Source organism: Pollicipes pollicipes, unplaced genomic scaffold (assembly GCF_011947565.3).
Source record: "Pollicipes pollicipes isolate AB1234 unplaced genomic scaffold, Ppol_2.1 Scaffold_3087;HRSCAF=3621_pilon_pilon_pilon, whole genome shotgun sequence".
NCBI lineage: Eukaryota > Metazoa > Arthropoda > Thecostraca > Pollicipedomorpha > Pollicipedidae > Pollicipes > Pollicipes pollicipes.
Genome location: NW_023596225.1, coordinates 19508038 through 19534872, shown reverse-complemented (window position 1 = coordinate 19534872; position 26835 = coordinate 19508038). Strand labels below are relative to the sequence as shown.

Sequence of the window (26835 nt, the reverse complement as noted above, 5' to 3'; positions counted from 1 at the left end):
CTCTGGCACGGTCCATAGTGATGCAAATGTTTTTGAAGAACTATTTCAGTCAGCCATTACACACTTTCAAGACAAAAATAGCCATAAAAGCAATCGAGTGATTTCAAAATGCACTGTAACTTTCTACTTCTACGTGAATGAGAAATATCGTACAAATCTTTTGACCATGTGTTAAGATCAGCGCGATCTCTGACGCTCATTGCCATCTATCGTCGAAATCTCGAACCCATCAAGAATGCAACATGTCGTGCCGCAGACACGACGTTTAGTAGAGTAGCGGGCTCTCTTCTCTTTCCTTTTCTTCCGACCAGTGTGCCAAAGTGTAACAAGTGAGGGTGGGGTGTGATGCAAGAATGAACGGTCAGGACTATGACTACGTCCGGAATACTACTCTTCTCTTCTTCCTGGATCGTCTCATCGAGAAGGGTCAGCCCAGGACTCTCCATGACCTCAGCTGCCAGTTCGGAACCAAGGGATTCACTAAGGAGATGAGACAGATTGCTGGGGGATCTCAATCTGGACTCCACAAGTTCCTCAGCCAGTACCCATCTATCTTCACCATCGAAGGTGATAGTGTCAATGTGACGGACTTCTCTGCTGGGCCATCAGCAAGCGACAACAGTGGGCGTGGAACTCGGGATTATGCACAAGAGGCATCAGACTACTTTAGCAACAAGCTGAGGCAGTATGGACCAGGCACAGAAGTTCCAATCAAGTCTTTGCTTGGTCACCGATCTCAGGCTCCCCCTGAAGTTCGCCACATATCAGGACAACATGTGAAGGAATTCCATGACTTTCTAGAGAGGTTTCCTGATGTCTTCATTGTTAAAGATGAAGTAGTGATGCTGACAGAAGATGAGGACAAGGAGAGGCACCCATACATTGAAGTGGAGCAGCCCAAGGTAGATGAAGAACTCACCAGGGACCTTCTCGAGTTTCTTCAGACATGCTTGTCTGTGAATGGCCCCACCATCATTGATCAGCTGTTCAGCAATGTGTCATCATACTTTGGATATGAGAAGTGGTCAAAGCTTTTCAAGACACCCCAAGACCTCTCCACCTTCATCAAGATGTACTCAAACAAGTTTTCAGTTCACTCAAATCTTGTCACCCTAGTGCCTCTCAAGGAAAAGCAGATATCAAAGTCCTGTCAAAGTCAAGAACCAGCCCAGAGTCCCCAAAGTCCACCTGCATCTCTGCAAACCTGCCCACCAACCAACTTTCAGCAGCAGACACTGAAGCAGAGAGTGGGAAACATCCTCATGAAGACAATAGCACAGAACACTGAGCAGACAAGAAATGCATACAACTCTCAGACGTCAGGGTCTCTGTCCGAGCAAAGCATAGCCCAACGGAACTTGAAAAATGTGAGGATTGTAGTGAACACCAAGGAGTGTAGGAGCATTGTGGCAAGTGTGATAGAGGCAGGCTCCCCAATTGGTGTGGATGCAGAAGGTGTGAATCTGGGGCCTAGTGGTCCTATGACCATGCTCCAAGTGTGCTTGTGTTCAGGTCAAGTGTACATCTTTGATCTTCTGGCCAACCAGGAACTGATGGGGGAAGGAGAACTGGGGAAACTTCTGCAGTCGGAGAGCATCATTAAGGTAGGTCCATCTGGATATCAAAGAAGGGGTATGATGAAAGCACTCATGCACTTGTTCTAAGCAGTGCTGTAAATATATTGAGTTTCTGCTTACAGTTTGACAAAACAGGCTGAACAATATACAAGCTATTCTAATACTAGCAATGGTTTTCAAGTCTTCCTGCATGCATGTTACATCCTTTTAATGAGGCAAAGTATGTGGAAATGTGAGAAGCCTTACCATGCAGCATGGACACAATCAAATCCAACATGACATGGAGCATCAAGGATAAACTGAACTGGATGGATATCACTGACTGCTCTGAGCACTGGTGGCAGTTCTAGTGGCTGCAAATAGTGTTTCTAAGCTTAAGGATTCTGAGCTTGAAGTGTAAGGTCCTCTTCATGTTTAGGTTTTATTTAGTTTGCAGACACACTGTCAGACTATGAGTATGTCATATTACCTATGGACTTCATTTGGAGAATTGACCAATGATTGGTTTAATGAACTTTGCTACATATATATATATATATATATATATATATATATATATATATATATATATATATATATATATATATATATATATATATACAAGCCCAATCCAATGGAGTTGATGCCAACCTGACTCAGGAAAAATAAGTTTATTCAGGGGTTGACTCAAACTCAAACTCTTCTCAGAGTCAAACAAAAGTATGCTAGTCAAGTGACATTTTAATGTGTTTGATAACTCCCTAGCTCCAGTGGTGTTTGCTGGCCAGCATCATAACCTCTACAGCAAATGAAGATCAATTATAATACAAATATAGATAAACATCAAAGTGCAGTTAGCATCACAAGCACAAATGGCCACCCTGAAGGTTGAGTGAGTGTTCATTGGCTTTTGAGCATGGACATCATGATGGTAGGCATCTGATGTCTTCTGGCTGTCACCCCCAGGTGGTGCATGATTGTCGCAACGACAGCGCCGCACTCTTTCACCAGTTCGGGGTCACTCTCTGCAACGTGTTCGACACGCAGGTCAGTTCCCAGGTCACTCATTACCCGGCCGGCGTTTGGTGACCCGGGTCACCCCCATATTGAGCTTGCTCCACTGTGGTGACGTGGGTCAGTGCTGCTCCTCATGGCCAGCCCCGGTCTGCCGTGGTGGTGACCCGGGGTAGGCCCCCGTCCCTGCCGAGCTTCGGTCTGCCGTGGTGGTGGCCCGGGGTAGGCCCCCGTCCGTGCCGAGCCCCGGTCTGCCGTGGTGGTGACCCGGGGCGGGCCCACGCCCCTGCCGAGCTCCGGTCTGCCGTGGTGGTGACCCGGGGTAGGCCCACGCCCCTGCCGAGCCCCGGTCTGCCGTGGTGGTGACCCGGGGTAGGCCCCCGTCCGTGCCGAGCCTCGGTCTGCCGTGGTGGTGACCCGGGGCGGGCCCACGCCCCTGCCGAGCCCCGGTCTGCCGTGGTGGTGACCCGGGGTAGGCCCCCGTCCCTGCCGAGCCCCGGTCTGCCGTGGTGGTGACCCGGGGTAGGCCCACGCCCCTGCCGAGCCCCGGTCTGCCGTGGTGGTGACCCGGGGTAGGCCCCCGTCCCTGCCGAGCCCCGGTCTGCCGTGGTGGTGACCCGGGGTAGGCCCACGCCCCTGCCGAGCCCCGGTCTGCCGTGGTGGTGACCCGGGGTAGGCCCACGCCCATGCCAAGCCCCGGTCTGCCGTGGTGGTGACCCGGGATAGGCCCACGCCCCTACCAAGCCCCGGTCTGACCTGGTGGTGACCCGGGGTAAGCTCTCGCCTCCGCCGAGCCATGGTGTGTCGTCACGTCCCGGGCCAAACCGCCGGAATGCGGCCTGGTTGCGAGGGAGGGAACCTGGGTCGGGGCTCAAGCCCTTGGATGGTGCGTCTCGAGGCGCACTGGTGACTAAATTTTGAGAGGTGAATGTGTATTTGGTGCATCAATTGGTGTTCGCCTGAAAAAAGTTCTTTCAAAAGCCTGCTGTTGGTGAACGTCACGAGAAAAATTGCCTCGTGTACTGTGAAAGGATTGCTTCATTTGTCCAAACAGTGAAGCCCACAATATCGTGTATCTGCCGGTTTTATGTTGTTTGAGATGCCGTCCAAAACTTTTCATTGGATGGATTTTTAGGATCAGCGCCTATGCTTAACAGTTCTTGTTGCCGGAGGCTGATCCCATCATCCGATCTGGAAAATCCGGGTCAGCGGCAGACTTTTGCGGTGAAAACATGCCACAATGCTTGCACGGTCCGCCCTATTCTCTGACATCACCTGACCTTTGGCGCGGTTGCTGCCACCGGCCGCAGGTCACCCCAGATGGGGGCGAGAAGTGAGCGCCTTAAGCTATTGAAAGGGATGGCTGAATCGGATGGTTGAATCGGAAGGCAGGCGTTCTAAGTCTAACCAAGTGAGCCATCGGTACGGCCTATATCTATGGACATTAACGCCATAGCCGGTAGCCACAGGAGAACGGTATGACTGCGATGAAGGCGATCAGCCGATGGTGCATTTCAAGCTTTGTCTTCGTTGGGATCCGCCTTATCTTGTCCGGCCGATTCGTCAGTAGCTTGCAGCGCCGACTTTCGCCCACGCTCGGCACCATTTCTCCGGACATGTCGGCCCCGTGTGCCTCGTCCAGTGGTTCCAAGTGCCGTGCGCTTTTCCTTCGTTTTCCCTGCTGGGACAATGCGGCAGCAAGTCTGCCATTCGATGTAGCCTAGGAACGCTAACCCAGCATTCATGTGTAGGTGCTTCCAGAGACGGATACCAGTCGTTATTATCTACTTCGCTGACCATTGCTAGCAGTGTGCTGAACGACACTTACAGCAATATCACGTGATTTGCTCCTTGCATACTGAGCATAACGAAGCATTCCTGTTTGCGCGACGACCGACATGACCGTTTCCGCTATTCCGTCACCACGTCATAGTTGCCATCGCCTACCCGCCTCCGCCGCCCCGCTATCGCTGAGTGCGCCTGTTCCGCGTGCCGCGCGCCTGACGTCGCGGCGTCACTGCTCGCCGCGCCTCCGGTGTCCGGCCGGCCGTGCCTCGCGCCTGACGTCGTCGCGGCGTCACTGCTCGCCGCGTCTCCGGTGTCCGGCCGACCGTGCCGCGCGCCTGACGTCGTCGCGGCGTCACTGCTCGCCGCATCTCCGGTATCCGGCCGGCCGTGCCTCGCGCCTGACGTCGTCGCGGCGTCACTGCTCGCCGCGTCTCCGGTGTCCGGCCGGCCGTGCCGCGCGCCCGACGTCATCGCGGCGTCACTGCCCCCCACATCTCCGGTGTCCGGCCGTGCCGCGTGCCGGCCCGACTCGTAGCGGCCGCCGGCGGATTCCCACGGCTGCGATGTCAGGCGGGCCGGCGGCGACTTTCGCGGCGCGTTGCCGGCGTGGCGCCTCCCACCGGTGCCGCCCCGCCTGCGGGTGTGGCGCGCACCTACGGCTGCGGCGGGCCGTCCCCGTCTGTTAGCGGGGTGGTGTTTCGTGTGGCGACCCAGCTTCTGCACCGGCAGACCCAGCTTCTGCACCGGCAGACCCAGCTTCTGTGCCGGCAGACCAGGTAGCAATCGCTCGCTCCGCCTGCCGGCTGCCGTCTTTTCGGCTTGCCCGGCCCTCGAGCCGCGTATATTTACAGAGGAGCTCGCCTGGAGCGCTCGGGCCCGTCGCGCCGCCCTCTATTCCTGTCCGCCGCTCGTCAGCGGCTGACTCAGAGCCGGTGCTCTCCGCCGGCGGGGGAGCCGGCCGTGCGGCGGGCGAGGTACGTCCGGCCGGCCCGGGACGCCCTGCCGCGGCGCCGGCCGGGCCGGGCCGACTCCACTCCGGCGCCGGTGCCGCGAACGGTTGTCCTCCCAGCTTGAACGCCGCTGGCCTCAGGCGCAGACGTCACGCACGCCTGCCGCCGCTCGTCCGGAGGGCACCTCGCTGAAGTGGGAGCGACACCAGTGCCGCTCATGGCAGCCACAGGGCGTGACTCGGGCGCGGCCCCGGCTCGCGAATGTGTCTCGGACGGAATGGGGCTCCCCGACGACATCGTCCGGCAGGTTGCGGCGGCTGAGCGCGCGCCCGGCGCGCCCAACTGCCGCTGCGCCCGCTTGACCCGCGCCCGCCGGCTGTCCGCCCGTCGCCGAGACACCGACCTGTGGTGGCACGTGGCGCCCGACCGCGCTCCGTGGCCGGCCCGCGGGAGGCCGTAGTAAACACGCTGGAGTAAACAGGTCGCGTCGACTGTGGCCTCACCAAGGACTCGCGCGGCCGCGGTTCGGCGGCGACCTTGTTTTGCTGGGGTTTGTTTGATCGTGGCTCGAGTCGTGGTTTTGCCGGCGATTGCTGTGCGAAAAGTGGCACGGTGTTCGGGCCGGCTTTTTGTTCCGCTGGGTGACAAGCCACCTAAGATGTGTTACGTAGCGGTTTTTAGTATAGTTTTATCTGCGGCTGCTTGGCGCTGACAATCCAGTGTTGCCTTCACCGTGAGGTGGGATCCAAACAGGCTGAAGAGGTCGATTTGGTCGCGACAAATCACATACTCGCCATCAGTTCACACGCATCACCCATGGCACAGTTGGCTTTTGTCTCATCCTGTGAGAAAATTTGCACGTGGAGTGAAACGCATCTGCATAAATTACCGTAATTAAGATTGCGACGTTGGACCGACTGATACGCTATCCATGACGCTTTGGACGATTGATGACTCTTGTCCATTAGATTACCGATGGGATGTCGTCTTTGACGTGCATGATTCCTGACGTGCGGACTTCCCGCCTGGCCTGGAGAACGACTCCGGGTATGGGCGCCGGGGGACCGCGGCACGAGCGCCAGCTCGTGCCGCGGTCCCGTTCAGACTCGGCTGGGCGCACCGGCGGGGCATCGATGAGCGATCGGTCGCGACACCAGTCCCTTCCCAGAGCTGAGAGCCGGTGTCGCCGGGGAGAGGCAGCACCGGCCCCAGCCGGTCGCCATGATCAAACTATGTTGTACAGGGGAGCGGTGCGATGCTCGGACTGGCCCGTCGACCTGCGTCGGCCACGGCTCGTCGACCTGCGACCGTCACAACGCCCCGATTGTGGACTCAGCCGTTGACCTCCGGAGTCCGGAGGGCAGTGGCGAGGGCAGTTGGCGCACTTCTTTAAATGTAGTCAAAGGCATGCATTGTTTGCATGTTTCTAACTTTATTCATTACACTACAAACCAGACACATAATGTTTTGTTAAAAACAAAACAAGAAACAGTATCCCATGCGGGGCTGCACGCTCAACTTCCCCCTCCCGCCCTCAAACACACGGAGCTCCCGACATTCCAGTTGGATGGCTGGTTCGTCGCTCAGTTTGACAATTACGTCAATCATTGCGATCGAAGTCCAACCTAGTTACGGACAATGGCCGTTTGACTGCGTGGTTTTAAGGAGCGCAGGAAGAACAGGACTTCCGCGTATAATACGGTAAAGATGCTTGAATTAACGCGCACATTTTCAGCTCCACCCAGAGCCCCGTCTTCTGAACCGGAATATGATGACCTGACGGCCCCGGCGGGATGGAAAGCCGGGCTCGCTTCCGCTGCTGTGGTGCCGGCTGGGCGAACATCCTTGCAGCCCTTGGCGACCTTTGGCACGGGTTGAGGCGTGTCATCACCCCGCTGCCGGCTCGTTCCGTGCTGTGAGGCCGTGCTGCGGGCTGAGGGCGGCGGGGCGGCCGGCCCGGCAGCCGGGGTGGCTGGCCCCGTGAGCCGGCGCTCGGGAGCGTGTCGACTGCGCTGTGAAGCCCGCCGACCCGGCGCGGCGGCCGAGCCGGGCCGGCGGCGCCGAGCGCGACACGGCCGCGTGCTGAGGGCCGACTGACCGCCGCCGTCCGGGGCGTGGGCCAGCGCCTGCTCTGCCATACCGCCCGCCGTCCCCATACCGGACGCCCGCCGCGCCCGGCGCGCCACGTGTCGGCGCCGCGCCCGTTGTGTGGTCCGGCGCCGTGCGGCCGCTCCCGGCGGTACGAGCTCGGGTCGCAGCTGACGTCGGGAAGCGAGGGCCGTGCGTTTCCCACGGCCTGACCCGGGGGTGGAGGGCGGGCTCCAGACTGAGAACCTCGGAGACAAAGGACAGCGAGAATGCACCGCAGCACGACGGCGTGATTTCATGTCTTTGTCACGCGTGACCATACAATGGCGCTCAGTTGCCTTGCACAATGCAACCAAGTGAAGGGTGACATTGTAGTTCAGATAAGGCGTTGTTTAACGCCCTGAAAATGGGTAATTCGTGAGGCATCAAGTTGGTGGCAAGGGCTGTCGCCACGTCGGCTGCTTTCAATACGTATATAAATTGTCCGTTCGCTCTCCTCCGTTGTGTCTCATTATGGGCGCCAAATGACCACCGCAGTCGGCGCGCCCCTAAACTCCAATAAACAACAATTCTCCGTTGTGTAGGCATGCTGGGAAGGCCGCAGTGATTAAATGACTGCCTCTCTGGCCGTATTAGCAAATGCGCGCTGCCGTTCAAGGCGTTGCGCTTCAGGAGCTCACTACTGCATTCGCTTCGTCCATTAGCAAAATTACTGACATCCCCAACAGTGATCACAACAGCGCTGCTCAGGGCGTTGCCTCCCTGACAGATGACGCCGGCCGCCCCGGCCGCGAGCTGAGCTCAGCTACCAGTGTCCCCCATCGGCGGGCGCGAGCCGGTCGCCCTTGGTCGAGGAGGCGGCGCTCTGGAGCTGCCGCCGCCGCAGTCGCGGCAGTACGAATAGCCCGCCGTCCTGAGGCCGCGCTCCACCAGAGCGCAGGTCGGCCGCGACCGCCGGTGACCGGCGGCGACGCCGGCTGGTGCGGCTCCGGAGGCCGGTGACAGATGGAGTCGGTCACGCGGCGGGCGCCGGGACAGACGTGGCTGGTCGGGCCGCCGCCGCCGCCGCCGCCGCCGCTCCATCCCCGGCTCCGACTATCGATCACGCGGCCGCCGCTCCGTCACGGGTCACGTAACGCGGCTGGCGGCCGGGGTGGCGACGGCAGGCGCAGCTCAGGCACCAGCAGAGTGTGGGGCAATGGGCTTCGACGGGGAAAGAAGCACTCCGCTGGAAAGACTGTTCTGGCCATCGTACCGCAGTTCACTGCTGAAAACGCGATAAAAACGATACTCAGCAAATATCACGCGTACGTACCACCAACTCACGTCGTACCATGTCATTCTGCAACCACCCGTTGAGAAGTAACGGGTCGGATATGCGGATGTTTAATCGTTTGACCGTGGCTGTTGGAGGCCCGAAACCCCTTTCCAATTAATCGGGATCTTGCGCACGTAACTTGCATCACTGTTCTGCATCGATGTGGCACGAAATGAACTGAACGCTTTCAGTTCAGCCATATGAATGCAACAGTGGATATCATTTAATTCATGGTCCATATCCATGTACATCATAGTTACTTGCCCATCCGGTACCTTCTTTTTGCCGATAAATTTCTGTCATACACTTATGAATGCGTTGGTTTACCTTGACGGGCCTGTGTTTCCGTTGTGGTGAAGCCCCGAGAACAGTTTTTGGGAAGTTTTTGGAAAGGGCGCGGAGCATCTGTTCGCACATTCTTGAAGGCCGTCTAAATGAGCGCACGCCCACACACAACGCTTCCATTGGTAAAACGCCGCTTGAAATGGGCTGCAGGAAAATTATTTTTATCGTGCCTTTTTCTAGAGTCGAGCCAGATAAGCGGCGAATGGATTCTATCGGCAATGAACCAAATAAGCGGCGAATGGATTCCGTCGGCGATGAACCAAATAAGCGGCGAATGGATTCCGTCGGCGATGAACCAAATAAGCGGCGAATGGACTCCGTCGGCGATGAACCAAATAAGCGGCGAATGGATTCCGTCGGCGATGAATCAAATAAGCGGCGAATGGATTCCGTCGGCGATGAACCAAATAAGCGGCGAATGGATTCCGTCGGCGATGAACCAGATCTGACGCTCGTAAAGTTTCGCCCGAGTCGTCCAGCCATGCCAAAAGTCGCACCGTGGCGGTGTGCCGGCCAGTGGAAGGCCCAGGCGAGTGGCGTGACGTCTTCGAACACAGCGTCGACAGCGACTCATCGGGGGGGGGGGGGGGGAGGGGGGACGCGCTCCTCCGCAGGGGGAGATTCGTCGAGAGGGAGCGTCACTCCATTGCTCCCAGTGGGAGCACATTGACCCTGTGCGTGGCCGCTGCCGCTGCCCTGGCGGCCGTCGACAGCCGCCGCGCCCAGCCGGTCCTCTGACGGCGTGCGCTCACGGGTCTGAGCCTGGCGCGCCGAACCGTATCCGGCGGTGGCGTGCCGCCGGCCGCGCCGCCGCCACTGAATTAATGAATGGTGAACCCCGCCTCGGCCGTGCAGCCGGGTCGGGGCTCGAGGCGGGCCTTGCTCGAGTGCGGTCGACGGGCCGGATGAGCAGCCGGCGGCGCTGCGGGGCTAACCGACGGATGCTGGACGATCCCCGAGCGCGCTGGTAGGCGGGCGGTTCCCGCTGACACCAGACCCGCCAGCTTCACTCGGCCGCGGCCGTGCGGCCCGGTGCGAGTCCTTCCGGCGCTGCTCGGCCATCCGGCCTGCCGTGGCCCGCTGCGCCAGATGGGGCGCCGCGGCCGGCGGCGGCGCGCTCCTGCCCCGTTCCCACGTGGCTCGCCGTCGGCCGGAAGGGGCGGATACCTGCCGCGCGGCTGGGAGGGGAGCGGCCGCGTGCGTGACGCCGGCCGGTCGGTGCGGCGCCAGCTCCGACCGGCGGCTGCGACGCCAGGGAGTGCAGGGCGCCTGATGGGCGCCGGCTGTCGGCTGCAGCGGGAACCTCAGCAGCGGAGGGGACCGCAGCTGGGCGCACTCAACCGTTTGGTCGCCGATGGTTGCCAGCAGTGGTGTCTGCGTCGTCTGGCGTTAGCGCGGCATTTAGCATTCGGTGTGTGGCGCACTTTTACCGGGCGTTCCGACTGGGGACAGGCTGTCTATTGAAACATATGCTCATTCGTGAGGATGCTATGCCGTTGCTGCGGGACTTAAAGCGCGAATATCAGCATAGCCCTGCCGCAGCGTTCCCAAGCTACCCCTGACAACCTATTCCAAATCGTATTGTGAGCCTTTATGTGCCGTTTCCGGGGCAGTCCGCGCGTTACGGCATCACCACGCGGTGAGGCGTGTCGGCGTCTGTGAGAGCGGCGGCCGGTCGGCCGGCTTGGCGTGGCCCGCGGCGCGGAGAAACTGACCGAGCGCCGTCTAACCCGGCCCCGCGCCGTGCGTGCATCCGCGGACGCGGCGGCGCGGCGGCGGCGAGAGCGGCTCCCGCCGCCGCAGGTTCGTCGGGGATCCGCGATGACGCAGCGGCGGTCCGGAGCATCGCCGGCTCGGGATCCCTGACCCCAGCGCCGGCTGGGTGTCTGGACGCCTCTGATCATGGTGTCAGCTGACCTCTGACCGAGGCGTCGACTGGCTGACCTCTGACAATGGCATTGGTTGGCCTCTGACCATGGCGGCGACTGACCTCTGACCATGGCGCCGTTTGGCTGTCTTACCTCAGACCATGGCGTCGACTCTGACTATGGCGCCGACTGGCAGTCTCACCCCTGACCATGGCACCGACTGGCTTCTGACCATGACACCGGCCGACAGTCTGACCTCTTACCATGGCGCCAGCTGATTTCTGACCATGGCACGCACCGTCTGACTTCTGACAATGGAACCGGCCGATCTCCGACCATGGCACCCGCTGGCCTCTGCCCATGACACCGGCTGACAGTCTGACCTCTTACCATGGCGCCAGCTGATTTCTAACCATGGCACGCACCGTCTGACCTCTGACAATGGGACTGGCCGATCTCCGACCATGGCACCCGCGGGCCTCTGACCATGACGCTGCTGGCTGTCGTTGCTTGAGAGTTACTGCCGAGACTAGAACTGCGGCACGTCCAGGCCGGATATGTGAATGCAATTTCCCGGGCGAGCTCCCAAGTTTTGCCGGGCGTCAGAAATCGTCTGTTACGAAACGGAGAGCGCTTTGTCCGTCGCAGCATGCTTTTGGGCCTTTTCCTACGCGTATGTAGCAGCAGTACGTTCAGTCTGGTGTGACTACGCGTGGTCATGGCTGTTTTGTGGCCTCAAGCGCATGGTTAGGGGATAATTCATGTTTTGTTAGTGACACCTGGCAGGCGAAATCCTGTCTTCAGTGCATCGCGAATCAGCACTTAGTGGGCGAGTATGGAACAACGAAATCCGTCAAGTCACTGCCGGAATCTGAAATGCCTCATCTCTGGACGCTGCCGCCCTGGCCGTGAGAGCGCGTGTTCCACTTTCAGTGTTGTGTTGTGCCGCTGGCGGCGCGGGCGCGGCCGCGGCTGGCTGTGGGTATTGTGACAGCTGTCGCGCGCCTGACCCGGGCCGGCTCGCTCCTCTGGGGCTCTCGCAGGCTGTGGGGGCTGGCCCCGCCTGACCCGGGCCGGTTCGCTCCTCTGGGGCTCTCGCTGGCTGTGGGGGCTGGCCCCGTCTGACCCGGGCCGGCTCGCTCCTCTGGGGCTCTCGCAGGCTGTGGGGGCTGGCCCCGCCTGACCCAGGCCGGCTCGTTGACCGGAGCCGGCCGGCCCACTGGCGTTGCTCGGGGAGAGCGGCCGGTGCGGGGTTGGCTTACGGGAGCGGCCGAAGTATCGCTGTAGCATCTGGCTTGTGCGGCGTTCAGCCGTTTGAATGGACGATGAATCACACGAGACATGCCTTCTGTGATTTGGTTTCATGACATCGCCTTGTGTGCTGATGACATATACCATTTCGCCATCGTTTTCTTTCTCGCGGGGGAGTCGAATAGACGTGTGCCTGGCACAAGGCCGTGCACATCTGGGCGCCCCGTAAAGCGCGAAGCCTCGTCAGCACTACCATCGAGCCGTCACGCGCTGGGGGCAATGGCATCCGCGCCTCAGCTTTGTCTGTGTGGAAGAAAGCAGCGCGTGCCGGTCGTTAGGCAGAAGAGCGTCGGACATGGACGGCAGGCGGCCAGTGGCGCCGCCACCCGCGGCCGCGACCAGCGCGGCGGCTGCGCTCACCACCGCATCAAGCTGAGACGACAGCGGCAGCCACGGGCTGAGCCCACATTCACGACCACGACGAGCTCACGAGCACCCGCGGCCGCAGCCAGCTCAACTCCTGTTCACGGCCGCACAAGCCGGGCGGACGCTAAGGCCAGCGGAACCCGCACTCACGTCCGTGTAACGCTACGCCTTTGACTGCCGGTGGTTGCACCCAAATCCACGAGCAAAGATGGCGGCACGTTCACGATTACGTGCACTCGCAGGTGTTGCCTTGGAGGTGCACGGTCCACTGGTGTGGCCGGACGACGACCAAGGCCAGTGTCCGGCGTCGCGTGCGCTCGGTGGGCAGCCGTGAACGGCCAGCTGTGACGGCGCTGCAACTGCGGGGATCGCGCGGTGTCACGACTGCGGCAGAGCGCAGGGTGTGACGACTCGGTGGGGCGTGGACGCCCGATTCGACACTCCTGAACCAGTTCAGCGCTGCGGGCGGAGGGGGCGAGCGGATAGCGCCGACCGCGCGCGGACAGCACCACGCTGGTCGTGCTCAGGGCGGCTGACGGCGGGGTGCGGTGTTGCCGGCCCCAGCTCCGGTTGTGGCCGGGTCAGTGTCGGTCGCTTTGACGCCGTATTGATCTACCGGCCGGCGGTCCGCCGTGTCCACGGTCGGAATGCGACCGGGCCGGTCCGTCCACACACGGCTGGCTAGCTCCGGCCGCCCTACATGGTCCGTGACGTGAGGCCCGCCGCCGGACGCCAGCTGGGTCCGGCTGGCCCTCGTGTACCCGGGAGAGGGGGCAGCGCAGGCTCGGGTCACCACGGGCCGCCCACGCCGGCCGCTGCTCGTCAGCTCCGGGCTGGTGTCAGTCTTGATCCGCTGTGAGACCCAGGCTCATGACGGGCCGTGGATTGCCGTCGCTGCCGCCCTCTCCGTGTTCCCCGCATGCTCTGGCGGACGGAGCGCCGGCTCGGCCGCGGCCTGACGACGGACGGCACAGTGCGGCGTCGGCTGGCGACGGGCCCGTCCCACGCCCCGACACAAGGCCATCCGAGCGGCCGGGCCGCCGCTGCAGCGCGAAGCGGCCGCCCGGCCGCCGCCCACCACACCGCGCCTGCCACGTGGCCCTGGTCGGACCGGCCCGGCGCGCCCAGCTGGGTGTGTGGGAACGCGACGCGGCCGGGCGCGGGACAGACGCCTGTCCTGGGCGCGGATCTCATGACACCACCGCGGCGGCGGCCGGCTGCTGCGCGCCCGTCCGCCCGGTCACACAGCTGTGGCCCATCCCGCCTTTCAGTGGAACATGCAGCTTGTTATGCTGTCCATGTGTAGGCGGGGAGCGGCCGTCAAACCGGTTAGCCCGCGTAATGACCCTCCTCCAAGGCCGCGAGTGGCATCTGCACCTGGCTGCGGCCGGGCTCCCGGCGCCCCTAAACTGTTGACCGTCCGCGCAGCCGCGGCGCTGCCGACGGCCGGCGCTGGCCGCCCGCCCAGTGGCGGCTGCTGCAGTATCGAGGTCGGGTTGACCGCGGCGGCGGCGGCGGCAGCGGCGGCCCCAGCCCGCGGAGCCGCGCCGCTCGTGCCGCCGACTCGGCACGCTCACCGCAGGCTCCGCTGCCGGCCGCTGGCAAGACGCCGGGGGCGCCGCGCCGGTCACGGCGGCGCCGCGCTCTCTTCGTAGGTGTCGCCCGTGGCCCGTGATCATGTGGTGACCTTTGAGTGTGACAGGCTCGTGATGCCTCTTCCCCGCGAGGGGAGTCCCTGTGGAGTATTTTGGCGTGGGGAGAAGGGGAGGGGGAGGGAGCTTAGCTGGTGAATGCGAGTTTCCCTCATATTGTACTGTGTGGCTGAATCTTAGCGTTGCACGGAAGAGACGAGGTTTCCACGGGTAGCTGACCTTGACTATAATAAGCCAGGGGCGCGGAAACTATGTTCAAGTTGGGGGAGGGGTCAAACTCCAAAATGCAAAAATCTATAGTCAGTGATAGACAGGTCACAGGTCAGAATAAATCCTCTGTAAGCCAAAATTAGGCCTCTACAGCCGATAATGGGCCCTCTACAGCCGATAATGGGCCCCTCTACAAACCAGAACGGGTCCTCTCCAGGCCAGACTTACGGGAACTACAGTCAAAAATGGGCTCTCTACGAGCCAGAATTGCCCTTCTACATATCAGGATGAGCCATGTACAGGCCAGAATGGGGCCAAGGGCCCTCGACAGTCAGTATTGAACCCTCAACAGTTCATAACGGATCATCTACAAGTCATACTGAACCCTCTGCTGGGCAGAATGACCCCTCTTAAGACCAGCGTGGGTCATCTACAGGCCGCGATGGGCTCTCCAGTCAATAATGGGCCATCTACAGATCACAGGGAGTCTCTACATGCCGAAATGAGCCCTCCACAGTTAATAGTTGGCCTTCTTCAGGTCAGAATTGGGTCCTCTGTATGGTCAGAAGTCCCGTATTTTGGTAAGGATGGATCCTAAATAGGTCGAAATAGCCCTCGATAGGTCAGAATGGACTTTTGAAGGCCTACGTAATCCCTTCACGACTCAGAATCGACCCTAACATACCACAAGGGGCCATGCACTGGACGTTCAAGTTCGGGGGCGCCCCCTTGCTTTCAAACTGGGGAGGGGGCGAGCTGTCCCCACTGCCCCTCCCCTCGGTTTCCGCGCCCTTGCAACAAGCACACGTCATCAGCATACATATATTGAGTAATGTATAAGAACGGGTATGAGCGGCTCTGACGAGAAAAGGTACAGAGTTCGGCGACAAGTGACGCACGTGAAATGTAGACATGTCACACAGCAGCATATGGGCACCCCAGCATCCCACAAGTCGCTATGGACACTACCAATAAACAGAAATGATTGTGAGTGCTACGGCGTTGTCGCGGTTAGTGCCAGGGGCTCCCCACAGAACAGCGAAATATATTCACTCTCAACTCATCAAGGCTTTACGTTGCATATGCCACCTTTCCCAAATGCTGCCGTGGAATGACAAAGGCCCCGAACACGGGCACACTCGCACGAGATGAAAATTGTAGCAATCTTGCGTCGTATTGGCACGCGGAAGGCAACAAGCAGCTGGGAAAAGATGAGTCGTTTGCCCATAAAGCGAAGGCATGTGTTCCATATCCCTGACTTTCTGCGCTCGGAACGCTGTCATCTGCTGCGTGTGATCTCACCGTGTCTCGGCATGATAATGTCAAGGAAGACGCCTTCGGCGTTATCACAAGATAACACTGCCAAGGACATCCCTTAAATAGCCCTCACCACGCTGCGTCCTGTTAACAAGTAAGAGATGGCCTAATTCACAAAGCTTTTGTCCATCGCTGCTCACGGTTCACAGCAGGTTCGGTTGCGCGTTGAAGCGAGTCACGTGACGTGCGCGCGCAGAATCCGGGGTGCGGCGATCAGTTGCAGCTGGCGTGGTGCCGAGCGCTGCTCCGGGCGGTGCCCGCGTCTGGCGGGCCTCCGTGTGCGATTTCGTCCCCCCCCCCGCCCCCGTGGAACCGGCGGCAGTGGGGGTCCGGTGTCAGTCCGTGACCGGGCAGCGCGGCAGCGACCTGGCCTGCACCTGCGCCGCCGGCGGCGCGGGAGCGGGCTCGGCGCCGGCGTCTCACGCGGTCAACTGGCGCATGGCCTCCTCGTAGGTGGGCGGCGGCTCCTCGAGCCGCGGCCGCGGCCGCGGCGGCAGGCGCAGCGGCGGCGCCGGCGGCGGCAGCGGACACGGCCCAGCTGGCGGCGTGCCAATGACCAGCGGGATGCGTGCCTGGATCAGGCTGGTGTTGACGCGCAGGTGGAAGACGCGCCCCAGCACGGCGCACGTCTCGGGCAGCAGCGACCACGGCGTGCCGGCCGGCACCGTCAGCTCGACGCGCTCCCAGCCGCGAAAGCGCGCGCCCGGCACCACCTCGCGCGCCAGCACGCTGCACTGGGCCAACCGCGCGCCAGCCGGCCGGTAGTGCAGCACCTGCACCAGCTGCAGTAGGCCGGACTCGGCGTTGATCCTCGCCAGCAGCGGCGCCGACGCGTGCAGCTCGAGCCGCAGCGTGTCGCCCGGCGTGGCGCCGCGCTGCGCCAGCCGCAGCGTGTAGCCCCGGTTGAGCAGGTCGCGCTCGGCCACGGCGCCAGTCACGATGCGGGGCTGGCGGAGCGCGGGGCGCGCGGCCACCTCCTGGCGCGGCCGCACTTCGAACGACGCCCAGCGCGTGACGTCGCGCGCCAGCAGCTCGGCCAGCGCCGCCGACGCGCGCACGCCGTACTTAACCTCGCCGTGCGGCAGCGCCAGCGTGCCCGGCGTGGTTGGCGCGATGACGAAGGCGAACGGAAAGGCGCGCCGGCCGCGCGCCATGGCGTGGGTGCCGCGCGCCAGCAGCGCGATGTCGGCGTACAGGAGCCGCTGCCGGTCGGCGTGGCGGCCGTCCTCGGTGTCGCGGAGCACGGTCACGCCGGGCATGCTCTCGGTGAGCTCGGTGTGGGCGCTGCCGTCGACGCGCAGGTGCAGCGAACGTAGCCGCACCTCGCTGACCGCCACCTCCACGTGCAGGCATCCGTGCACTGTCTCGCCGGCCACGAACACCGGCGGCCGCCGCTCGAACTCGACCTCCAGCTGCACGCTCATGGCGTTAGTGGTGCCGCCGCACAGTCACCGCGCCGGCGGCACCCCGCTATCGGCCGTTAGGCGGCATCAGACACGCGGCCGCCGCCCGGCCGACACTGACGCTCGGTCACCGAGGCTCCGCCGGTAGCTGACGCTCGGTCACCGAGGCCCCGCCGACACTGGCGCTCGTCAGCGACCGACACTGACGCTCGCCGACACTGGCGCTTGGCCGCCGAGGCCCCGCCGACACTGACGCTCGGCCATCCACCCGAGGCCCCGCCAACACTGGCGCTCGGTCAGCCACCCGAGGCCTCGCCGACACTGGCGCTCGGTCGCCGAGGCACTCCCACTGCGTCACTGCTTCTGTGGCGCCGCGAGACGCTCACCCGCCGCCGCCGCCGCTGTCTGCTGTGCTGCTTGCACTGTCTGGGCGGTGGCTGCTGTCGGCTCGATCCGCGGTGGGCGCGCCGCTCCGTCCGCAGCCGTGCTGTGCCGCCGCTGTGCCGCCGCTGTGCCATTCGTGCGGGCGGCGCCCGCGGTCCGGTTGGTGTGCGGCTGCCGCGGCCGTCGTCGGCTGCTGCTGCCAGCTATTGATCGCATGGCCGCCGACGCCGACGACGACGACGTCGACGCGCACCTGTTGCCGGCGCTCTGTCTGGGCGCCGTCCAGGTGTGACCGGAGGACCTCTGTCTGGGCGCCGTCCAGGTGTGACCGGAGGACCCCTGTCTGGGCGCCGTCCAGGTGTGACCGGAGGACCCCTGTCTGAGCGCCGTCCAGGTGTGGCCTGCGGAGCGGAGCAGGGGCCGTCCGGGGGACGGTCTGCGGCGCCCGAGCACCGTCTGCGCCGCCGAAGTGACGCTGGGATGACGTCACCCTTACCCCGTGGTGGGGTGTTCATAACCAACCTCTACTTGTTAGTGCAGGTGAAGGGGACGGCTGCTGGCATCGCTCCCGTGACATTGACGATTGATGACGTCACCCCTGTGCCATTGGCGATGACAGCTCTGAAATGGAGTGCCCCCTCTCCTCGACGATGACCGGTCGTCCTGTCTGTATGGTCACCTCACTGGCGCTGTTCTCGTGACAACGTAGTCATTGTGAACGGACATAGACCACGTGCCATAGACGCGTAGGGTGTCAGCCCCCGGGACCAGTCAAGCCGCTCAAGGTGCGATCGCGTCACAAGCGAGCACGTCTTCCCCCCCCCCCCATCGCGAAAACTCCCCCCCCCCCTCAGCGCCTCTCTCTCTCGGTCGATATCCTCTCCCGTCATCCGACTGCCGGCCAGTCGCCCGCAACGCAAAATGGCCATCGAGGTCGGCGCAGTGCCGAAGTCCAGATAACGGCTCGCATCCGCGTACGATGACCGCTGCGTGCCTCACTTTTGTAAGCCTGGTTCGACCCGGCAGCTCTCGCCCCGGCCAGCCGGACGCGAGTGTTGACGCCGCGCTACATCCCGCGCGGCACGCGCCGTTCCGCTCGCCCGTCACGCGCGTCACGACCAGCGCAGCGGCGGCCGGCGAGTGCGCACCGCGCGGTGGGATCCGCCTGTGACGCTCTCCAGGTACAGCTCCCACGCCCGAGCCATGTGCCTTCATTGGGGCAATCAAGTGACGATTGACTGATAAACCGTCCTGACTCGCGGTAGGAATTTGCGGGTCACTGTTGACGTCACTGGGATTAGCGTTCTACCGAAATAGCTCATGCAAGCCCATCGATCTACAGAAGGCCGGGCGGGGGACTTGGAGTGCTTGTGGCCAGGCGTGAACTGGAGAGTACGTGACCCTAGTTGGAGCCTACGTTCGACCGCGGGCATCCAGTATGATATGAGTCGTAGGCGCGCGTGTACAAGCTCAAGAAAGTAAAAGCTATGTGAAAAACCAGATTGCCGGATTTAAGCGACCAGAGGAGGCTATGTTGTGGGGCCGCGTTACCGAAAAGCCACCGTGGCTGTGGGTGCAGCGCGAGGTCGGCGGCTGGCTGGGCTTCGCCATTCGGGCGTCATGGCTGGCGTTCGATGGCCACCCTGAGTCCGGTCCGCCGCGCCGTGCGTTCTGTGGAGTATCCCCCGTCATCGGTGGGCTGAGCCCCCGCTGTGCCTTCTGGCTGAGCGGTAAACCCACTGTGTCTGTGGGCTAAGCGGTAACCCCGCTGTGCCTCTTAGGCTCAGTGGGGTGAGCGTTAGCCCCATTGTGCCTGTTGGGCTGAGCCCCCGCTGTGCCTGTTGGACTGAGCGGCAACCCCGCTGTGCCTGTGGGCTGAGCGTTAGCCCCGCTGTGCCTGTGGGTTGGGCGGTAACTCGCTGTGCCTGTTGGGCTGGGCGGTAACTCCGCTGTGCCTGTTGAGCTGCGCGTTAGCCCCACTCCTGCTGCGTGCTGAGCGCGGTCAGCCGCAGTGTCCGTGTCTGATAGCAGCTATCTAATTCCGCTATGCCGGTGTGGGCCGTGCTGCCCCACACTGCGTTTGGGGGTTGTGCCGTGGTCTCGGGATCTATGTGCACTGGATGCCCTCCCCCCCCCCCCCTCCCCCACGTCTGTCAAGGATGCTGTAAGCCCGCCACGCTGGTGCGAGCATGCCGTAACACGGGTGTGTGTTGTGCTGGCAGGCGGCGCACGCCATCCTGCAGCAGCAAGAGACGGGCAAGCCGGTGTACAAGGTGAAGTCCGTGTCACTGGTGACGCTGTGTCGCACGTACGAGGCGCCGGTCAACCCGCAAAAGGAGCACATCAAGAAGGTGAGCGCGAGCAGGCCGACCGACGCCGGGCCGTGCGGCGTGGCCGCCAGGCGGCCTGTCCGCGAGCGGCGCCGGGGACCTCGAGTGGGCGCTGAAGTCCGGTCCGGACTACTGCGGGCCCCACTCGTCATGGGGCAGGTGACGGTGCGCTTCCCGAGGTGGGGACAGTTGGAGGTCGTTACCGCGTGTCGTCGTGTTTGCTGTGGGGGTTGATGGAATGCCTGCCTCGCCCAGCGTCTGAAGCGGCACGTCCCATCATCAGCCGTCTGCTGACGGGACGTCCCGTCAGCAGACACGTTCACCGGCGGGTGAACGTGTCGGCGGTGGCGATCGCTGTCGGTGCGGGCCGAGTCTGGCTCCGTCGCCGCGTCTCGGCCGGTGCCGTCGCCCGCCGGTGAGGCGTGAGCCCCTGCCCCCGTCACCGAGCGGCGAACGGCTCTGTCACCAGGTGTACCGGCGGGACCAGAAGTTCTGGGCGCGCCGGCCGCTCACAGACGACATGATCGTGTACGCCGCCTTCGACGTCATGGCGCTGGTGCCGAAAATCTACGACGTCATGAGCCGGTACGGACGACGCCGTGGTTTGGGTGGTTGTGTGCCGCAGTGGTGGCTGGTTTGATGCGGTTGTGGTTATTGTCCGTGATCAAGGGGAGGGAAGTGGGAGGGGAAGGCTTTAAGGCTAAAAATCAAGCTAAAAATGTGGCTTACCAAGTGTTGGGGTAACGATGATATCACCTAGACTTAAAGCGCCCCAGACGAGATATCACTTCTGACCATGACAACCATGCATACAAAAATACGTTGCAGAAAAGCACGCAGTAGTAGAGCTGCGTAATGAATGATGCGTAACGTTTCCTTGCGATAAGCCATCATGATCGGCGGTGAACCCTCTCGAAGGCACTAGAAAACGTTCTTCACCCAGCGTCACTCCCTAACGACCATCAGGGTCCACGGCTCGGTCGCCGAGCGCGGGTCGTTGTCATGCCGCGGGGACCATTCGGCGGAGGGGAAATAGCATAAGGAGACGGCACAGTATGGCCCGGGGCGGCGCCACCTGTTCTCATGGCTGCGAGCGCAGTCTGGCTGCACGTCAAAACGTCACGAGAACGCCACGAACAGCACGTGGAGTGTGCACATGGGGGCGATCAGACTTGGGGCGCTCGGGTCGCACGCCCCGGGGAGATATACACGGCGGGTCTGCAGCGGCGCCGCGTGCCGTTGTAATCAGCGCGCTGCCGGGCTACGGTGCCCAGATATACACGGCAGGTCTGCAGCGGCGCCGCGTGCCGTTGTAATCAGCGCGCTGCCGGGCTACGGCGCCCAGATATACACGGCAGGTCTGCAGCGGCGCCGCGTGCCGTTGTAATCAGCGCGCTGCCGGGCTACGGTGCCCAGATATACACGGCAGGTCTGCAGCGGCGCCGCGTGCCGTTGTAATCAGCGCGCTGCCGGGCTACGGCGCCCAGATATACACGGCAGGTCTGCAGCGGCGCCGCGTGCCGTTGTAATCAGCGCGCTGCCGGGCTACGGTGCCCAGATATACACGGCAGGTCTGCAGCGGCGCGCGCGTGCCGTTGTAATCAGCGCGCTGCCGGGCTACGGTGCCCAGATATACACGGCAGGTCTGCAGCGGCGCCGCGTGCCGTTGTAATCAGCGCGCCGCCGGGCTACGGTGCCCAGATATACACGGCAGGTCTGCAGCGGCGCCGCGTGCCGTTGTAATCAGCGCGCTGCCGGGCTACGGCGCCCAGATATACACGGCAGGTCTGCAGCGGCGCCGCGTGCCGTTGTAATCAGCGCGCTGCCGGGCTACGCCCAGATATACACGGCAGGTCTGCAGCGGCGCCGCGTGCCGTTGTAATCAGCGCGCTGCCGGGCTCCGGCGCCCAGATATACACGCAGGTCTGCAGCGGCGCCGCGTGCCGTTGTAATCAGCGCGCTGCCGGGCTGCGGCGCCCAGATATACGGCAGGTCTGCAGCGGCGCCGCGTGCCGTTGTAATCAGCGCGCTGCCGCCGGGCTACGGTGCCCAGATATACACGGCAGTCTGCAGCGGGCGCCGCGTGCCGTTGTAATCATCGCGCTGCCGGCTACGGCGCCCAGATATAACGACAGGTCTGCAGCGGCGCCGCGTGCCGTTGTAATCAGCGCGCCCCGGCTACGGTGCCCAGATATACACGACAGGTCTGCAGCGGCGCCGCGTGCCGTTGTAATCAGCGCGCTGCCGGGCTACGGCGCCCAGATATACACGGCAGGTCTGCAGCGGCGCCGCGTGCCGTTGTAATCAGCGCGCTGCCGGGCTACGGCGCCCAGATATACACGGCAGGTCTGCAGCGGCGCCGCGTACCGTTGTGATCAGCGCGCTGCCGGGCTACGGCGCCCCTGACGCGGCCACGTTTGTGCTGCCTGGGAGCATATGAAATCATTAATTTACTGATATGTATCTGAATATATGTGACTGTATGTTTAAACATGCATGTATACATATGTATTTATGCATGTATATATGTGTATATATATATATACATATATATATATACATATATATACATATATATACATATATATATATATATATATATATATATATATATATATATATATATACATACATACATACATATACATATATATATATATATATATATATATATATATATATATATATATGCATATATATGCTTGTCTTATTGAAAATGATCGCTAATTCCCGCATTAGCAAGCTTGATGCATCGTTTCAGGTTCACGGCTTTGGACTTGGACTTAGCATTAAAGATTGTTTGATATGCTTTTCCGAATTTGAAGACGTCTTCCGGTATTCTGTCTGAAGAACGTCAGTGTTGTCCGTCAGTTCTCGTGTTAATATCCTGTCATGTTCGTGTCGTACGTATTCCAGAGGTGCCCCGTGGCCTAAGTGCATTGTCAGGCGTCGTGAGAGTGTCGTTGTGGTTACGCCAATGTAGTGTATGGAACGACGTTTGCAGATTTCGGTATCACATTTGGGTTGATACACTACATTGGTACATTTTAGCTTTTCGGCTTTGTTAGGGTTGTTTCTCACAATAAATTTTGAGGTTTCCCTTGTGCGATCATAAGTGACAACGTCTTTTCTGTGCGCGTTCGAGCAGTCCTGGCAAATCCGACAAACTAAAGTGAACAGACAAATTTTTGCACAACTCTTGAGTTAATACGGTGGGTGGTAGTTCCTGTACATGTAATTAGTGGTATGTAACTTCACGGTGTTTGCATCGCAGATGCATTTCATATGCATCCAAGTAATGATAGGATTTGTAGTCCTCTCCGTTCTAAAACATGTTCTTAAGATAGCGATGCGGAGCTTTCGTTTTTAAAACCCCAAACACATGACACGTGCCATTTACATTGACGAATGTATGAGTGATTTTGTGCGAGCTATCTTCGATATACTGTGAAGTCGGAAGCCCGGAACCTCCAACGATGCATCAAGAAGCCGGCTAATGCAGAATCAGCGGTCGTTTTTAATCAAACAGGCATATATATATATATATATATATATATATATATATATATACATATATATATATATATATATATATATATATATACGTGCATATATGTATAGATTCATTTACGTACATGGTGTACTACATTATAATCCATGAACTATTCGCACGTGCCAGGCATGTTATGATGGCATGGGTGTTAAAAGAAAGTTTTGTTTCGTACATTAGGCGTCGGCTTAAGGTGGAAGAAGCTGGTTATAGTTATTTCGAATGTTTCGGATTTTTACGTAAATTAACACTTACAAAAACAATTCAGCGCCAAAAATTAACACAGTGAAACACTTTTTTGAACACTATCTGAAATGAATGCGCTGTGATGTGTCCATCACGAACTCCAGTGGTCTGTTCTCCCATCCCTCGAAGGTGTTATATTTCAGGTATTTCTGCTATCCGATGGTGATCCGCCTTGACCGGTCCTGACGTCATCTCCTTCAACCTGCCCTGATCACTCCTGGCGTAAACGCTGACGGATGCCCTCCGGCGCTTCACAGTCATCTGCTGGGGTCGCGGGGGTCGTTTACTTCACAGTCATCTACTGGGATCGTTGGGGTCGTTTACTTCACAGTAATCTGCGGGGATGTTGAAGTCGTTTACTTCTATGATAACACTTATCATTCACTTTATCCATGACTTTATGAATTTAGAGTTCGTATGGTGAGTCACCGACCTTCAGTAGGTCAGGAGGTACTGGTTAAGCGGCATAATAGAGCAAACATTAGTCATGTTGTCAATTCTCGACGTTTCAAACCGTGCTTATCATGAGTGAACAAGGTTGAGCGAGTTTAAGAAAAAAAAAACACTTGAAAACAACGGCACATAGTATGACTCTGCGGCCTTCTACCCAGCTGAAAAGAAGCAGCTGAAGACCTGTCTCCTTCTGTCCACTCACCCATACCTTCCGTGCAAGAAATTCACTATTTCTTGTGCAATCCGATGGTTGTGGTGATCAGACATGCACGCTGCTAGAAAGCGTGTTGCTGGGATGTGAAATGACGATTGCGAAAAGTGCAACATTCGCGTGTTATTTCTCATGCCCGCCTGCTTCTCCAGGCAACAGCAATCTGTCGTGGACCTATGGAAAGCTTTCCCCGATACCTATATAGCAGCGGTCGGCGGCGCCTGCTTGCCGCCTGTGTTCGCCTGCGAGCCTGTGTCGGGGCTGACCGGGCTGTCCCGGCGTCGCAGGGCCATCGACCCCAGCCTGCGCGAGCTGTTCGCCGACCTGTGCGAGGAGCAGGTCACCATGTACATCCGGCAGGACGACGTCAAGCAGAAGAAGAAGCAGCGCAAGGTGGAGACGGAGGTGACCGACCTCAAGGAGAAGCTGGACAAGACGGCCGTCGGCAAGAACCTTGTGTTGAGCAACCGCGAGATCCGTCTGCTGAGGTGGGCACCACTGGGGTCGGCTCTGGTGGGACGGTCGTCCCGGACCGGACTGGTACCTGAGACGGGCCGGGACGCCAGTCGTCGTGCCCGGACAGCGGTACCGTCTGGACGTGCCGCCGCGCCCGTCGACACGTCATGTCCATGGATAACCGGTCACTGACGTGGCCTGTGTTGCCGGCGCCACCCTCGGCCTCGTGCGGCTTGTTCAGAACCGTGCGCTCTCTTCGTCAGATACGTGGAGCTGACTGATGAGCAGCGGGAGAAGCTGGAGAAGTCGTACAAGGTGGCCAAGAAGCTGGAGAGGCTGCAGCAGAAGCGCGAGGATGGGTGAGGATTACGGCGTTACCAGGGAACGAACGTTTTTTTACATTTGTTTGTCGGGCACGAGTCATCACCGCAGCCGATCTTGCTGTTTGTTTGGGCGATATAATTCGCTTCTCTGAAGATCCTTGTCCGTGGGATCGCTCTGTTCAACCCCGATGAAGTGAACGGTCGTAATAAATGTGCTGATAGTGGTATGTGATAGCTGAACTAGGGGATTTGTTTTCACCTCTTTTGCCATTTTGTGTGTTTTGTTGACTCTACAAACCTTGATGGCAAGGGTGTGAGAAACGGGAAAGAGAGAGAGAGAGAGAGAGAGAGAGAGAGAGAGAGAGAGAGGAGAGAGAGAGAGAGACGAGAGAGAGAGAGAGAGAGGAGAGAGAGAGGAGAGAGAGAGAGAGAGAGAGAGAGGAGAGAGAGAGAGAGAGAGAGAGGGAGAGGGAGAGGGAGAGGGAGAGGAGAGGGAGAGGGAGAGGGAGAGGGAGAGGGAGAGGGAGAGGGGAGAGGGAGAGGGAGAGAGGGGGGGGGGGGGCGGACAGCAAGCCAGGAGAGGTTTCCGAGCTGCGCCCATCCACGGTAGCGGCGCCGCGAATTGCGCTGGACCGCGAATGCTCGCCGACCGTGTGTTCTCACCGAGCGGTGGCCTGCCGCGTCGACAGAGAGGCTCAGGCCGAGGAGTCGGAGACGTCGCTGCCCTGGATGAACGGCGACTCCGAGTACCCGAGCCTGAGCAGCATGGCCAGCAATAATAGCGTGGAGAGCGGTGGCCGCACCTCTGGCGACTCATCCACCGCCGAGAGCACCGGTGAGGCGACGCGAGCCGCGGCGCGCCCTCCAGCTGCCCGCGCCCGCTCCGCTCGTCGGCCGGCCGGCCGCGCGCCTGCGCCGCCACGGCTCCAAGCCCCCACGCGTGTTAGCGTTTAGCGCTGAGTGTTGGCGGCTGGTGCACGTGATATGGTGTGGTGGCCCGCGCCAGCGTGTTCACAAGAACGCCGTCCCATCCCTCAGCTGCTGGACGTGTGTTTTAGACAATGGGAGCAGCAGTGATGCCCACATGCAGGCAGTGTTGCTGCTGGCCACCGGCGGTGTCCCGGGTCGGACAGTGGTGACGTCACCAATGCAGTCCGACAAATGCCACCTGGCCTGTCCGCTCCCGAGGATCGGTGCACCGATGACAGTGAGGCCTGTCCAATATGCGGCGCCCTTTGTGTTCACCATTTTACATGTGGCGAGCCCTTTTACGTCACATCGTCACGCCGTTCATTCTCCCCGGCCGTGCCATCCCCCGGCGGCGAAGCCTGTCTTACCCCGCGCCCTCCCGGCAGGCGGCGTGCTGTCCCCGCGCTGCGTCACCTCGCCCAGCATCTCGCAGTCGATGGCCATGGTGGACGAGGTGCTGTCCAACGGTAAGCTGGGCCGCCTGGAGCGCATCCACCGGCTGGAGGAGGTGCTGTCGGCGGCCACGCAGGGCGCCGAGACGGCGGCCGCGTTGCCGGCCGAGACGCGCGACGCCGCCGTTCAGACGCTCTCCACCGGCGAGGTGGTCATCACCAAACTGTACGACGGCTTCTCGGAGGCCAACTGAGCGGTCGGCTGATGGCCGACCGGCGGTGCGGCGGTTTCTCGGCGCCGGTGGCGGGTGCAGCGGCCGGCTGCACGCGGGCCT

The 26835-nt window shown here is 60.6% G+C and overlaps 1 protein-coding gene across 1 annotated transcript; it reads left to right on the top strand.

Annotated features, from left to right (window-relative positions):
- The first annotated feature begins 242 nt into the window (after positions 1-242).
- Positions 243-26835, top strand: egl (Egl_like_exo domain-containing protein). The gene is made up of 8 exons (XM_037212111.1): positions 243-1604; positions 2523-2603; positions 19793-19921; positions 20370-20485; positions 24648-24848; positions 25080-25175; positions 25829-25974; positions 26495-26835. Exons 1-8 carry the CDS (start codon positions 354-356, stop codon positions 26752-26754), a joined length of 2280 nt encoding a protein of 759 aa, XP_037068006.1. The 5' UTR covers positions 243-353; the 3' UTR covers positions 26755-26835.